Raw genomic sequence first — 14,484 nt, forward strand, 5'->3', positions numbered from 1 at the left:
TGGGGCTCAGGAAGGGGAGACCAGGTGGTCTGAGGCTGAACCCCAGCTGGTCGAGCCTTAGGCGGAGGCCGAGGTCAGGGCCAGGCCAGTGTGGACAGGATCAGGTGCATGTGGACGCTCTTCTTTTGATTTTCTTCCTGAACCGGAAATTTGTTTTTCTGTTTAGGAAAAGCAATGACCAAAACTCCAACCCAAAGACTGTCCCTGCAATTCACATGGACACTGCATCGTTGGGGTTGGAGGTGGGGGGTTTGGGTCCCACCTGGCTGTGTTCAACTCTGTTCACATGTCTCCTCTTAGTAGTGAGGGGGTGGACGACATGCAAGGTCAGTATGTAAGGTCAACACGTAAAGCTGGTCAGGGTAGGTGACATGTAAGGCCGGCACCTCACCCCCTGCACTGTCTCTGTCGACTGCAGTATCCCTGCGGCCCTGCATTGTCTCTGCAGCCCTGTACTATCTCTGTAGCCCTGTACTGTCTCTGCAGCCCTGTTCTATCTCTGCGGCCCCATACTCTCTCTGCAGCCCTGCAGTGTTTTGTTTTCCCCAGTTCTTTCTCATCTCCAATGCTCACAGAGCAGTGCTCATCTCTGCTTCCCCACGGGGACACTGATACAGGACCAGCCCTTCCCCTGCTGTCCCTTATCCCCACCTGGGAAGGTGTTTCCTGCGCAGGGACCCAGACTCTCCGCATCAGTGCCCGCCACATCTGGCCCCTCTGGCCACACGCCATCGGCTGGCCTCTTGGCCCCTCACGCCCTGGCCAGCCTTCGTCTGCCGTTGCCTCGCCCCCCTCCCAGGTTGCAGCTGCCACAAGTGTAGCCTCGCCTGCCTGCGGAGCATTGTCTGCGTCTTCAGTACCTCCTCCTCCAGGAAGGCTTCTGACTTCCATGCCTCCCACCCTTGCCCACCTGCTCTCTCCGACCCCCCTTGCCCCACGGAAGGACAGCCCACAGTGGTCTGTCTCCCCATCTGTGAGGGGAGGGGAAGGGCAACCAGAGGCTGTTCCGAGCAAACCCCTCAGAAACCCCGGCCCAGGCCGGTTGGTCCGGCCACTAGTTTGAGGTGTTCTTACCTTTCGTTGGGTCTTTTGGGCTCTTGCCTTTCTTAGGGTCATTGTTTTGTTTGCTTCGGGGCACACCCAGCAGAGCTCCAGGGCCACCCTTGGCTCTGCCCGGGGGCTGCACCTGACAGTGCTCGGGGGACTACATGTGGTGTCGGGGTTTGAGCAGGGATTTGAATCAGGGTCACGGTCTCAGTCACATACTGGGCCAGAGCCACGACCGTGGGCCCTGTCTCTGCGCCTCCTTGAGTCCTCGCAGCTCAGGCTTTGTAAAAGGGCCATTAATCAGGGAAACGGGTGAGCATGAACGCCTGAGAGCCCAGACAGCCCTGCCCAACAGACACCCAGACACATACTCACACTCGCACACAGACACACACTCACACTCACAGGCACACACTCACAGACACACACACAGACACATACAGACACACACTCATACAGGCACATACACTCACACACTCACAGGGACACTCACACACAGACACACATTCACACAGACACATACTCACAGATATACACACAGATACACTCACACACAGACACACACTCACACACACACTCACAGATATACACACAGATACACTCACACACAGACACATAATCACACTCATATACACACACAGATACACTCACACAGACACATACTCACACACTCACAGATACACACTCACACAAACACACACTCACAGATATACACACAGATACACTCACACACAGACACACACTCACAGACATATACCAAGATACACTCACACACAGACACATAATCACACTCACAGGCACACACTCACAGACACACACAGACACATACAGACACACACTCATACAGGCACATACACTCACACACTCACAGGGACACTCACACACAGACACACACTCACACACACTCACACAAACACACACTCACAGATATATACACAGATACACTCACACACAGACACACACTCACAGACATATACCAAGATACACTCACACACAGACACATAATCACACTCATATACACACAGACACACTCACACAGACACATACACACTCACACAGACACACACTCACACACTCACACAGACACACTCATACAGACACATACACACTCACACAGACACACACTCACACAGACACACACTCACACACTCACAGACACACACACAATCACAGACATACACCCAGATACACTCACACACAGACACATAATCACACTCATATGCACACTCATACACACTCACACAGACACACTTACACACAGACACATACTTACACACTCACACAGACACACACAGACACACTCACAGACACTCTCACACACAGACACACACTCACAGACACACACTCACACAGACACACACTCGCACACACACGGAGACACACAGACACAGACACATACTCACAGACACACACACAGACATACTCACACACAGATACACTCACACACAGACACATACACACTCACACAGACACACACAGACTCACGCAGACACACAAAGACACGCACTCATACTAACATATACTCCCACACTCACGTAGACTCGCACACTGACACAACATATACTCACACATGCACTCATACACTCGGACACTGACATACACATGCTCACGCCCAGCTCCAGAGCCCTCCTGGATGTTTGAAGTCTGCAGAAGGATTCTTGGTGAGCCCGAGAGGAAGGGAGCCCCATCCCCTTCCTGGGATCTCCAAGAACCAAAACACCAAGAGGAGCAATTCCTGCCTGGGCCCCCCAGCTTCCCGAGGTCCCAGCACGATCTTGCCTCTCGAGATGAAGGATTTCCCTCCAGAAGATGCCCATCCACTGCAAACCTTCTGCCGACAGCACAGATGCGAACTGCCTCTCAGTCAGAGGAGCAGGGCCAGCATCGTCTGTCCCAAGGGGTGGACAGCACTGCTCTCCCCCAGCCTGTTCTCTGGACTCCAGGGCCGGGCAGCCACGGGAAAAGGTGGGTCAGAACAGTGCAGAGAAGCGCCGTCAGGAGAGGGACTCGCACTCCCTGCTTGGAGCATGAGGGCCCTGAGAAGCCGAGGGCTTTGAGGGCTCACAGCTTCCTGCTGGCAACAGAGGTCTCCCAGGCTCTGGGGATGGCAGGAGCACTGGTGAGGGATGCAGCGGCCAGAGCTGGTGCTGGCTGGGATAAGGGAGTGTGGAAAGTAGAACCATGCTGGGACAATAATTCTGAAGTTCTGGATAAGGAGTTTGGCTTTGAAGGTTCAGACCAGTGATTTGCAACCCTTTGCCCCGCCTTTGGTTTGGGGGTCCCACCTGGCAGCAGGCAGGGCTATGACTCCTGGCTCTGTGCTCAGGGGCCACTCCTGGCAGTGCCAGGGGAACCCCATGCAGTTGGAGACCAAACCAGAATTACCTGTGGGCAAACTCGAAGCTTTCCCCCTGTCCTGTCTCTCCAGCCCACTGTTAACCTTTCCACATCTGCAGCTTAGCTGGGCCCACGAAGACCATTGTCTAGTCTCGACCTGGGGAGGCCTAGAAAATTCTGGAGCATGTTACTAGAGTGAAGCAACTTTATTCTGGGAAAATGCAGCCTTTAGGCGGGGAGCAGAGCAGAGAAAAAAGAAGCAACAGACCCCAGCCAGCAGCCCTGGGCTCCATGGAGACCAGACCACACCCAGATTTCTTCTAGAGAGATCCAGCAAGGTATGCCTTGGGGCATGAAGACTCCCTGGAAACACTGCTGTGTATGTGTGTGTGTGTGTCACTGCTGTGTGTGTGGGGGGAGGGGGGCGGAATAGTGAGTGCTCAGGTTTGTGTGCGTATGTTAAGGGTTGTACCCCCAGCCCCGCTGAGACACCCAGATTGGCCCTGGTGACTCCAACGAGGCTCAGGCCAAGGAGTGTCCCTTCCAGCCAGTGCCCAGATGTGGATAGAGCTGTTTTCCCGGAACAGAGGCCAGTGAGTTCTGCTGGTTGGTGGGAGGAATAGAGGGGCTGTCCAGGGGCCTAGACAGAGTGATCTGGACATGAGCTTGCCTGCCAGGGCTGTTTGGGGAGGTGGGGGCTTATGTGTGTGTGGGACCCCAGTTTCAGATGAAGGTCTCTGTGGTTAAGACCGTGAGATGCTCCCTTTCCACAATGGTCCCCAGAGCCTCGGCCCACATGAGCTCCCGGCCATCAGTGCCAGGTTGGCTGAGTCTCTTCCTACTTTACATCATTTGGGGCGCCAGGGACAGTGCAGTGGGGAGGGCACCTGCCTTGCACATTTGATCCGGGTTTGATCCCCAACACTCCATCAGGTCCCTGAGCCTGGCCTGAAGTAATCCCTGAGTGCAGAATCAGGGGTCAGTCCTGAATGCGCACCACAGGGTGTGACCACCCCTCTCCAAACAAAATACAATCCCGCCCCCCTCCCCAAGAAAACCAAACTAATAAGAACATTTGAAGAACCTTGAAGAGATGTTGATATTTGTTCCCTCTTCCCAGATATGAAATCAGTACAGGCTGTGCCTAGTCGCGGAGATTTTCAAAACTGCCAGAGAATGCAGAAAGGGAGCAAAGCCCCATTTCTGGAAAGGGCCAGGAGTTGGTGTCAAGGGTTGGGGCACAGGTTTTGTATGTGGGATCCCTGGGTTCGATCACTGGCCCTGTCTGGGCCCCAAGCACTGTAGCAACTTGTTCCTGAGCTCAGAGCCCTGAGCACCACCTATATATATATATATATATATATATATATAGAGAGAGAGAGAGAGAGAGAGAGAGAGAGAGAGAGAGAGAGAGCAAAGTTTAGGAGCTGTAGGGAGGCAGGAGGCAGGGAGCAGGGATAAGGGGGGAACCAAGAGCATCTTCAGGCCAGTCTCTGGGGACCCTCATGAGAATGTCAGGGCCTACTCCTAATTTATAATGATGTGACTCTAACTATCAATGCCTTGCCCACGTGTACCTCACATCTCAGTTGTCTCCAGGGCTCAGTTTGCTTATCCGTAAAAATGGGTTGTTGCCAACAGGGTGGACAGATTTTATGAAACTTCATGGGGGCTGTTGCAAGAATCAAAGAGAATAGTCGATGTGAGGCTGGGATTGTGGCTCGGGGCACTCTGCCTGGCAGGTGTGAGGGCCCAAGTCCAGTTCCCGGCATTGCATGCCCACCCCCTGCTCCGTGGGAAATGACCCCATGCCCCAGAACAGAAGAATGTCTATGATGGCTCAGCACTCCGGGTGCGTTTACTGGCTGGGCTCTCAATAGCGTTTTCTGTTCATGGCCGTTGGAACTGGGGTCCCGTGCTCTAATACAGAATGTCGGCCCAGACACGCTCGGCCCCAGAGAAGCAGAAGGTGCTAGCTCAGGTTAGGAAGCAGGGGGCCCGGAGAGCTGGGCCCTGCTCAAGGGCACACAGCGCGGGCCGGATCTGGCCCAGAGACTTGCCTCTCCCAGCGTCTGTCCGTTCTGCCTCACTAAGCTGATCCCCCAGGTAAGGAAATATTTTGCTTCTGTGTACAAAATTCCACTTTACAGCAACTTCTCAGAAGCTGAAGCTGCAGTGCAGGTTGTTTTGGAAATATCATGTTCCCGGTCAGCTCACCGGGTGCAGATAAGCCTGGAGCAGGGCCCAGCGCCCCACCTCTCTGCACCCGGCCCCCAGGGGAGCTCTGCCCTCCACAGGTGCCCCAAGTGCACAGCACATGTGTGAGAACCCAACACCCCACATGCACACACATGCACCTCACACATGACACATGCATACATGCACACACTTCCATGCCCCACAAGCACTTCCCAGGTACCTACACACACTCCCACCACACACACACACATGCACACACATGTTCACACGCACACCCCCACACACTCCCACACATACCCCCAACATATACACACACACACACACTCCCACACATGCACTCCTGCACATGCATACTTTTACAAGCACACACAACACACACACTCTCACACATACCTTCCACATTCCCAAACATGCACACCCCCCACACATATACACACTCCCACACATGTACACACACATGCGCGCACACACACAGACACACGTACTATTACACAAACTATCACACACTATCCCACATCCACACACCCACACACACTCAAACCACTCAGTTAGTTTCATGGATGGCATTTCCCCCCAAATCATCCCTATGGTAGGAAGCATGGGGGAGTAGAATATATGTGGGAGCATGTGGGGGAATTCTTGTGTGCCTGGGAGTGTGTGCATGTATGCATGTGTGCGTGTGCGGTGTGTGTATGTGTGCATGTGGGATGTTCTTCTATCATCAAGGTCAGTATGAGCAAACATTCAGGTTCTGCTGAAGCCTCTGGAACATGGAGCTGTGGAAGATGCCAGTCTGTAGCTCATCCCTTCCAGGCCTGTTTGGTCAACCCCAGAGAGGATTGTTACTGCAGCCAAGCTAGAAGTGCACGTGCGTGCATGCGTGCCTGTGTGTGTGTGTATGTGTGTGTGCATGTGCACATGCACTTCTGCGTGTTTAATAAAATTGAAAGTGGAGTGATAGCACAGCGGTAGAGCATTTGCTTTGCACGCAGCCAGCCCGGCCAAGCCAGGTTCGATTACCCCACCCCTTCCGGAGAACCTGGCAGGCTACTGAGAGTATCTCACACGCACGCCAATGCCTGGCAAGCTACCTGTGACGTTTTCAATATGCCAAACACAGTAACTACAAGTCTCAAAATGGAGACGTTACTGGGCCCGCTCGAGCAAATCGATGAACAATGGGAGGACAGTGTGACAGTGGTCTTTTAAAAAAAATTTCAAACTTTCACTGTCACTGTCACTGTCCTCCCGTTGTTCATCAATTTGCTTGAGCGGGCCCAGTAATGTATCCAGTGTGAGACTTTGTTGTTACTGTGTTTGGCGTATCGACTATGTCACGGGTAGCTTGCCAGGCTTTGCCACGCGGGCGAGATACTCTCGGTAGCTTGCTGGGTTTTCTGAGAGGGGCAGAGGAATCGAACTCGGGTCAGCAACATAGGCCACGTGGAAGGCAAATGCCCTACCCACTGTGACATCGCTCCATGTGGAAGAATTTGAAACCACTGATACCATATCCAATTAGCCAGATATGACCGTAATTAATGCTGTGATGTATTTTCTTCCAGACTATGTGTTTTTAATAATGAGGATAATTTCATGTATATAACTCAGTTCTGACTGTTTCACTAAACATTAAATTGTGAGCAATTCCAAGGTCATTAAATATTGCTTGAAAGCATTATTTAAATGACTTTATAATATTCCTTTATATTGGCATGTGGGAGCTCATTCGGACAACACCCATGGAAGAACATTTATTATATGGTGACTCTTCTACTAACAGTTCTGAATGTTTCTGCAATTCTTATGAACCATTGTGGGGATGCTCAGCATGGAATAGTTGTCTTCAAGCCTATAAACCTCTCAAATCGGGCAGGGGCAGGTAGGCCTATCTCATACTTCCCAGCCCATAAGGAGGTCTGTGTCCGAGCACGTCCAATTCTGTCTTTTTTTTTCTTTTTTTGTCACACCCAGTGATGCACAGAGGTCACTCCTGGCTCATGCACTCAGGAATTACTCCTGGTGGTTCTCAGGGGACCATATGGGATGCTGGAATCAAATCTGGGTTGACTGCGTGCAAGGCAAACACCTTACCAGCTGTGTTGTTGCTTCAGCCCCCAATTCTGTCTTTTAAAAGAGAGGGAGGGTGAGGAGATGGAGAGATAGAAGGAAGGTACTGGCCTTGCATGAGGCCAAACCGGGTATAGTCCCTGGCACTCCCTGTGGTCTCCCGAGTACCACCAGGAATGATCCCTAAGCATAGAACCATGAGTAAGACCTGAAAACCACCAGATTAGGGCCCCCAAATCAAATGTATATATGAGCTACATTATTATGACTCCATAAATACTGTACCTCAATCATTACCATTGCTTTTTAAAAATTTTTACCATTTCTTTAAAATTTATTTTAAGTACTGTGATATACAAAGTTATAGACAGTTAAGTTTTAGGAATATTATGTTCTAGCACCATTGCTTTCATTTTCCCTGAAGTTAAATATTGGTTGGTTTGTTAGTTTGTTTTGGTCTTTGGCCACACCTGGCAATGCTCAGGAGTTACTTCTGGTTCTGCACTTAGGAATCACTCCTGGCCATGCTCAGAGGACCATAAGGGGTCTCGGGGATCGAACCCAGGTTGACTGCACACAAGGCAAGCACCTTCTCCGTGGTACTATGGCTCCGACCCCAACATTGTATTTTAAATGTGCATGTATTGTAGATGCCTCTACTGTACCGTGCTTTTCAAACTCCTCTTTACAGTCATGAAATTTGTCTTTCAAACAAAAACTGTATGTGTAACTGATCCTATCAATCAGAAAAATTGGAGCTGATAGATGCGGGGCTGGGGATCATTCTCTTAAAGGTGGCCCCACGAAGTTGTATGCTTGTATGTATGTACAGTTCTGGGGTCACCGTCCATGGTTGGACTAGCTAACTACCACTAGCTAACTGTCCACACCACGGGCACCGTCATCACATCTGATCATTCTCTATTTTAAAAAACCTTGTCCAGGGGTCATGTGTGGGGAGGTAGAATGGGGGTAGGATGTTGACTTTGTATGCAGCTAACTTGGGTTCGATCCTCGGTACCACACAGGGTTCCCTGAGCCTCACCATGAGTGATCCCCAAGTGCAGAGTCAGGAGTCAGCCCTGAGCACCTCTACTCCCCACATATGAAGTGTCTTGTGTATCAGGAGTCACCCCTCACCCCACCCCCTCGTATCATTCAGCTTAGGAGTGCACCTAACCATGGAGTGATTCAGCTGGCCCCGCCTGATACAGGCACCTGAAGATGAATAAGGCATTGATGGGGTCACAGACTTTCCAATCCAGACTGGAAACCTTTCAGGGTGTCCTGAGGCCTTTGAACTGACCTCCCCCTCCCCCCTCTCTCTCTCTTTCTCGTAGACAGGCAGGATTGAACCCAATTACCCCAAGGTCTGCGGCCATCAGGGAAACGTACTGGACATCAAGTGGAACCCCTTCATGGATAACATCATCGCCTCGTGCTCAGAGGACACATCGGTGAGCAGGACAGGTTCTCTCTGGGAGGGTGGGACCTCAAGGGGCCTCCAATCCTCAGCTTCCCACCAGCAAGAGCCTGGGTGGGGAGGGGTGGAGGGACAGGCTCCAGGAGCCAGCCCAGTATGGCAGATCGTGGGCCTCTAGCGTGATTTTGCCGGGAGCTGTTGAGTTTGTGGGGGAGAACTGGGACAGAAACACATGGTTCAACCCGTTCTGGCAGTCCCGAAGGGAGAAAGGCTGGAAGGGAAATCTGGGCATGGAGGCAGCGGAGAGGAAGGGAGACCGAGGGAGCCGCTCTGGCAGACTGGGCGTGGGACAAGCTCCATCTGGCACCATGGTTCGAGGGAAGGAAAGTGGGCTGGCTGCAAATCGCCATGACTTGTCCAACGACCCACCCTGGAGGCCCAGAATTTAAACTCTGAGTGTGCCACCATGTTAGAGGGAAACATCAAACAGGAGAAGGTGAGTGAGGAGGAGGAAGCAGGGAGGAGAGAGGAGAGAGGGAGAGAGAACAGAGAGAGATGGAGAGGGGAGGCGAAAGGGGTGAGGAGTTTGGAAAGGGGAGACCAAGAATTCAGAGGAAGGAGAATTTGAAGCTATTGCCACCCTCTCCTCAGCTCAGTGATTTTTCACGGGGCAGGGTGCTGAGTCACCCCCACGTCTAGAGGGGTCTACAGGGGGTCTCCTGCTTATCCTGACTCTGCCCTGAGCAATCTCAGAGCAGGAGCTTCGACATGAGAGAGGGAATCAGGCCATTGGCTGAGTGGGTGCGTGGGACTGCCCACACCTCTGGGGTCCCCAGGTGAAGGAACAGTGTCTTTCAATCACACCACAAGCATCTGTGTCATGCTCACAGCAAGAGCCTGGTTCCGGTTCAGACTCCCAGAGTCAGGATGGAAGGACTTTGGGGCTCAGGTCATCTGTCTTCCCAGACTGGACGGTGAGCTCCAGAGGGCAGAGGCCATGACCCATCAAGTTCTGAAGCTCAAGCATATTCACCCTAGAGTCCAGTATCCTCCATGCTTAACTCTATTGGGTGGGATGGTTGGAAGGGTACAGAGAGGGGGTGGATGGATGGATGGATGGATGGATGGATGGATGGATGGATGGACAGGGTGAAGGAATGAATGGATGGAGAAATGGACAGAGGGTGGGTTGACGAAGGTATGGATGGATGGACAGAAGGTGGGTGGATGAATGGAAAGACAAGGATGGGTGGGTGAATGGATGTATGGATAAAGTATAGGTGGGTGGATGGATGGAAAGAGGGTGGGTGGGTGAATGGATGGTCAGAGGGTGAATGGATGGATGGAGAGACAAGGGTGGGTGAGTGGATGGATGGATGGATGGATGGATGGATGGATGGATGGATGGACCTTGAGGGTGAATGGATGGACAGAGGGTGGGTGGGTGAATGGATGGACAGAGGGTGGGTGGGTGAATGGATGGATGGAGAGTGGATGGGGGGATGGACAGAGGGTGGGTGAATGAATAGGTGGACAGATAATTGATTGCCAGTCATCCAGACAAACAGACAGAGGGCTGGATAACTGAGTGGATGGGTAGATGACTAGATGGGCAGCTGAGGAGATGAATGAATAGATGGTTTGGTGAGCAAATGGGCAGGTGGATGATGGCTGTTGGACGTGATTATATAGGTGAATTGACAAAGCTGACCAAATGGATGGATAATGGGCAACTAGATGAGTGGAAGGAAGAAAGGGTGACCAGGTGGAGGCTCATGGATAGATGCATGGGAAATTTAACTGAGTGAATGAATATGATTATCCAACTACAGATTATCCAAAGAAGGGGATTGACAGCAAATAATCTCCACCAGTTAGCAGGTTGGAGAGAAGTGGCCAGTTGGCACAGAGCCTAAAATGACAGAACTGACCTGGGCTTGATCAGCTCTTAGTCAAGATCCTGCCACCAGGAGCACATGACTGACACTCCCGGGCTCCCCCTGATCCCTCTTGGTAACAAGCAGCAGTGATGGGTCCTTGGACAGTCGCGGTGACATGAAAGTGCTGAGCACTGGGCCTGAGGGACCCCAGGCTGCCCCAAAGACAGCCAGCAAAGGGGAGAGGCTTGCAGTGCCCCCAGCCCCAACCCGACCTGGGGCAGGCCTACAGAGTGCTTCGGGTAGCTGGGGCCCAGAGAACAGGACATCTGAGAAAGGGGAGAAAGAGGCTGAGGAGAGGGGGCAGGAGGAGGCCCAGAAAGTTCACTCAACTGAGTTTCCCATGCATCTATCCATGCTTCTCCACTTCGTCACCCTTCCTTCCTTCCAGTCACCTCATTGCCCATTGTCCATCCACTTGGTCGGGTCTGTCAATGGTGTGTATGGTGTATGGTGTGTGTGTTTGTGTGTCTTGTGTGTGTGTGGTGTGTGTGGTGAGTGTGGGGTGTGGTCTGTGGCGTGTGGTGTATGGTATGAGAGGTGTGGGGTGTGTGTATGGTGTATGTAGTGTGTGGTGTGTGTGGTGGGTGGGTGGTATGTGTGTGGTGTGTGGTGTGCGATGCGCGTGTTGTGTGCCTGTCACCCGGGCTGCTGCCTCCACACACCAGAGCTGGCAAACAGTCTTTCTTGCTTGCTCCATTCTGGGGTCTGAAAGCCTGAGGCCAGTGCCCGAGGCTGCAGGGGGACCTCCGCACTGCAAGGACACGGGTTCTCTCAGGAGGTTCTTTTAAGGGACAGAAGCCCATTCGTTATGGGAGAGTCGCCCTGAGTCTCACCTCCTCATACCATGGCCTTTGGAAGTTTGGGTTTCGGTGATTGTGGGGGGACACAGCACTTTGCCCCCACAAGAATATACACATGGCATGCCTGGAAAGCCAGGTGTGTGGTGTGGTGTGGTGAGGTACATGGCATAGTGCTGTGTGTAGTGTAGTGTAGTGTAGTGCATTGTATGGTGTGTGGTGCATGTGTAGTGTGGTATCTGTGTATGTGTGTGTGGTGTGTGTGATATGTGGTATGTGTGTGGTATGTGGTATGTGCATGGTCTGTGGTGTGGTGTGTGTATGGTGTATGGTGTGTGTATATGATGTGTGAGGTATGTGTGGTGTGTGCTGCAATGTGTGTGGTCTGTGGTATGTGTGGTGTATGGTAGGGGAGTGTGGGAAATGTATAGTGTGTGTATTGTGTGGTGTGTGTGGTGAGTGGGTGGTATGTGGGTAGTGTGTGGTATGTGTAGTGTGTGTGGTATATGGTATGGAAGGTGTGGGAAATATATGGTGTGTGTAGTGTGTGGTGTGTGTGTGGTGAGTGGGTGGTATGGGAGTGGTGTGTGGTATATGCAGTGTGTGTGGTGTGGGTGTAGTGGATGTGTGGTGAGTGTGTGTGGGGTATGGTGAGTGTGTGACTGTGTGTAGTGTGTGGTGAGTGTGTATGTGTGGTGTGTGGTGAATGCGTGGTGTGTGTGATGTGTGTGGTGTGTGGTGTGTGTGCATGTGTAATGTGTGTGTGGGGTATGTGATGTGTGTGGCATGTGGCATGTGGTGTATGGTGTGCGTGCATGTGTAATGTGTGTGGGGTATGTGATGTGTGTGGCGTGTGGCATGTTGTGTGTGGTGTGTGCATGTGTAGTGTATGTGGAAGGTGTGATATGTGTGTGGCGTGCGGTGTGTCTGGTGTGTGTGCGGTATGTGATGTGTGTGGAGTATGGTGTGTGTGCATGTGTAGTATGTGTGGGGTATGTGATGTGTGATGTGTGTGGTGTATGCATGTGCATGTGTAATGTGTGTGGAAGGTGTGAGATGTGTGTGGCATGTGGTGTGTCTGGTGTGTGTGCATGTGTAGTGTGTGGGGTGGTATGTGATGTGTGTGGTGTGTGATGTGTGGTGTGTGTGTGCATGTGTAGAATGTGTGGGGTGTTTGATGTGTGTAGTGTGTGATGTGTGGTGTGTGTGCATGTGTAGTGTGTGTGTGGGGTATGTGATGTGTGTGGTGTATGGTGTGTGGTGTGTGTGCATGTGTAGTGTGTGTGGGGTATGTGATGTGTGTGGCGTGCGGTGTGTGGTGTGTGGTGTGTGTGTGTGTGTGTGCATGTGGTGTGTGATGTGCTGCCCTGCAGTGCCCATGGCAGAGGCCAGGTGTGCGTGGGTGGGAAGTGGTGCTGCAGGGAAGCCTTGTTGCAGGGCGGCGACACGCTGCCTGGTGCCAGTGGGGCGCGTGGGTCGGGTGTCCCCTGGGGGCCCAGCGGGACTGGAGCAGCAAGGTGAAGTGGCAGTGGTGGAAGCCGTGTGACCCGACTGGCTTGCTGGACGGTCCCAGGAGGACTGTGTCTGCAGGGTTGGGATAAGGACAAAGGACAGAGGTCTCCCCACACTGTGACCCCCAGAGATGGGGTCTCTGCAGCCCCGCATGCAGGCCTCCCCCAGGCCTCTGCTCTGCCTACCTCAGGATCTGCTCAGGGGCGCCCAGTGTCACCCTCACCCCCAGGCTGCCCTCCCCTGCAGGGCCCCCAGGACAAGGACACTCAGAGGGCAAATGCCAAGACCTCAGCCCCCACCTCTAGGACACGCATCCCGGGGCTCCCTCACAACTGCCGCCCTTCCTGCAGGGAGCTGCGGAGGCCCCTAAATCTCCCGGGGGTATGGGGGTGCGGAGGCGGGCACCACGTCTCCCCAGGGACGCCCCTGGAGGCAGCTGGCAGGAGGTGTTGTTTCTGCCATCATGGCGCCCATTGTTGCCGGACTGATGCTTTTTATAGCTGTGGAGCAGCTCTGGGAGCAGCAGTTGCTGCTGGGAGGGGCCAGGTGCTGCCCCTGAGAGGGGAGGGGGGTCCCCAGGGCAGGGGAGCAAGCTGAGCTCTGCAGCTGGGCGGCCTCAGCCCAGCCTCTTCCCAACATGGGGCGGGGGCTCCCCACAGAGATGGGGGGGCGGGTGCCTGCGGGATGGCAGCCCCTCTGGAAACAGCAGGAGGACCCTCCCTCCCTCCCACTCTCTCCTTCTCCCTCTCTCCCTCTCCTTCTCCCTCTCCCTCTCCCTCTCCCTCTCACTCTCCCTCTCTCTCTCCCTCTCCCTGTCTTTCTCTCTCCCTCCCTCTCTCTCTCCTTCTCTCTCCCTTTCTCTCTTTCTCCCTTTCCCTTTCCCTCTTTCTTCCTCTCTCCCTCTCCCTCTTTCTCCCTCCCTCTCTCTCCTCTCCCTTTCTCTCTCTCCCTCTCTCTCCCTCTCCCTCTCATTTTTCCTCTCACACGCACTCTCACACATTCTCTCTTACATGTTCTCTCATACACACATTCTCATACATAGTTCCTCTTTCTTGAGCACACACACATTTTGCCCCTCATACATTTTCTCACACACATGTGCATACTCTCTCAAACATAGGTATTCTCTCTCACACCACACTGTCACACACATTTTCTC

At 52.9% G+C, this 14,484-nt stretch overlaps 1 protein-coding gene across 2 annotated transcripts in view; it reads left to right on the forward strand.

Annotated features, from left to right (window-relative positions):
- The window catches only part of CORO2B (coronin 2B), a 133,196-nt gene that overhangs the window by 92,645 nt on the left and 26,067 nt on the right, over positions 1-14,484 (forward strand). For both annotated transcript variants that reach the window (XM_056126804.1, XM_056126805.1), the window contains exon 3: positions 8,994-9,110. In XM_056126804.1, the coding sequence (XP_055982779.1) occupies positions 8,994-9,110 (117 nt within the window). The remainder of the gene's footprint in view (positions 1-8,993; positions 9,111-14,484) is intronic.

The sequence above is a fragment of the Sorex fumeus genome, unplaced genomic scaffold (genome assembly GCF_029834395.1).
Source record: "Sorex fumeus unplaced genomic scaffold, SorFum_2.1 ptg000063l, whole genome shotgun sequence".
NCBI lineage: Eukaryota > Metazoa > Chordata > Mammalia > Eulipotyphla > Soricidae > Sorex > Sorex fumeus.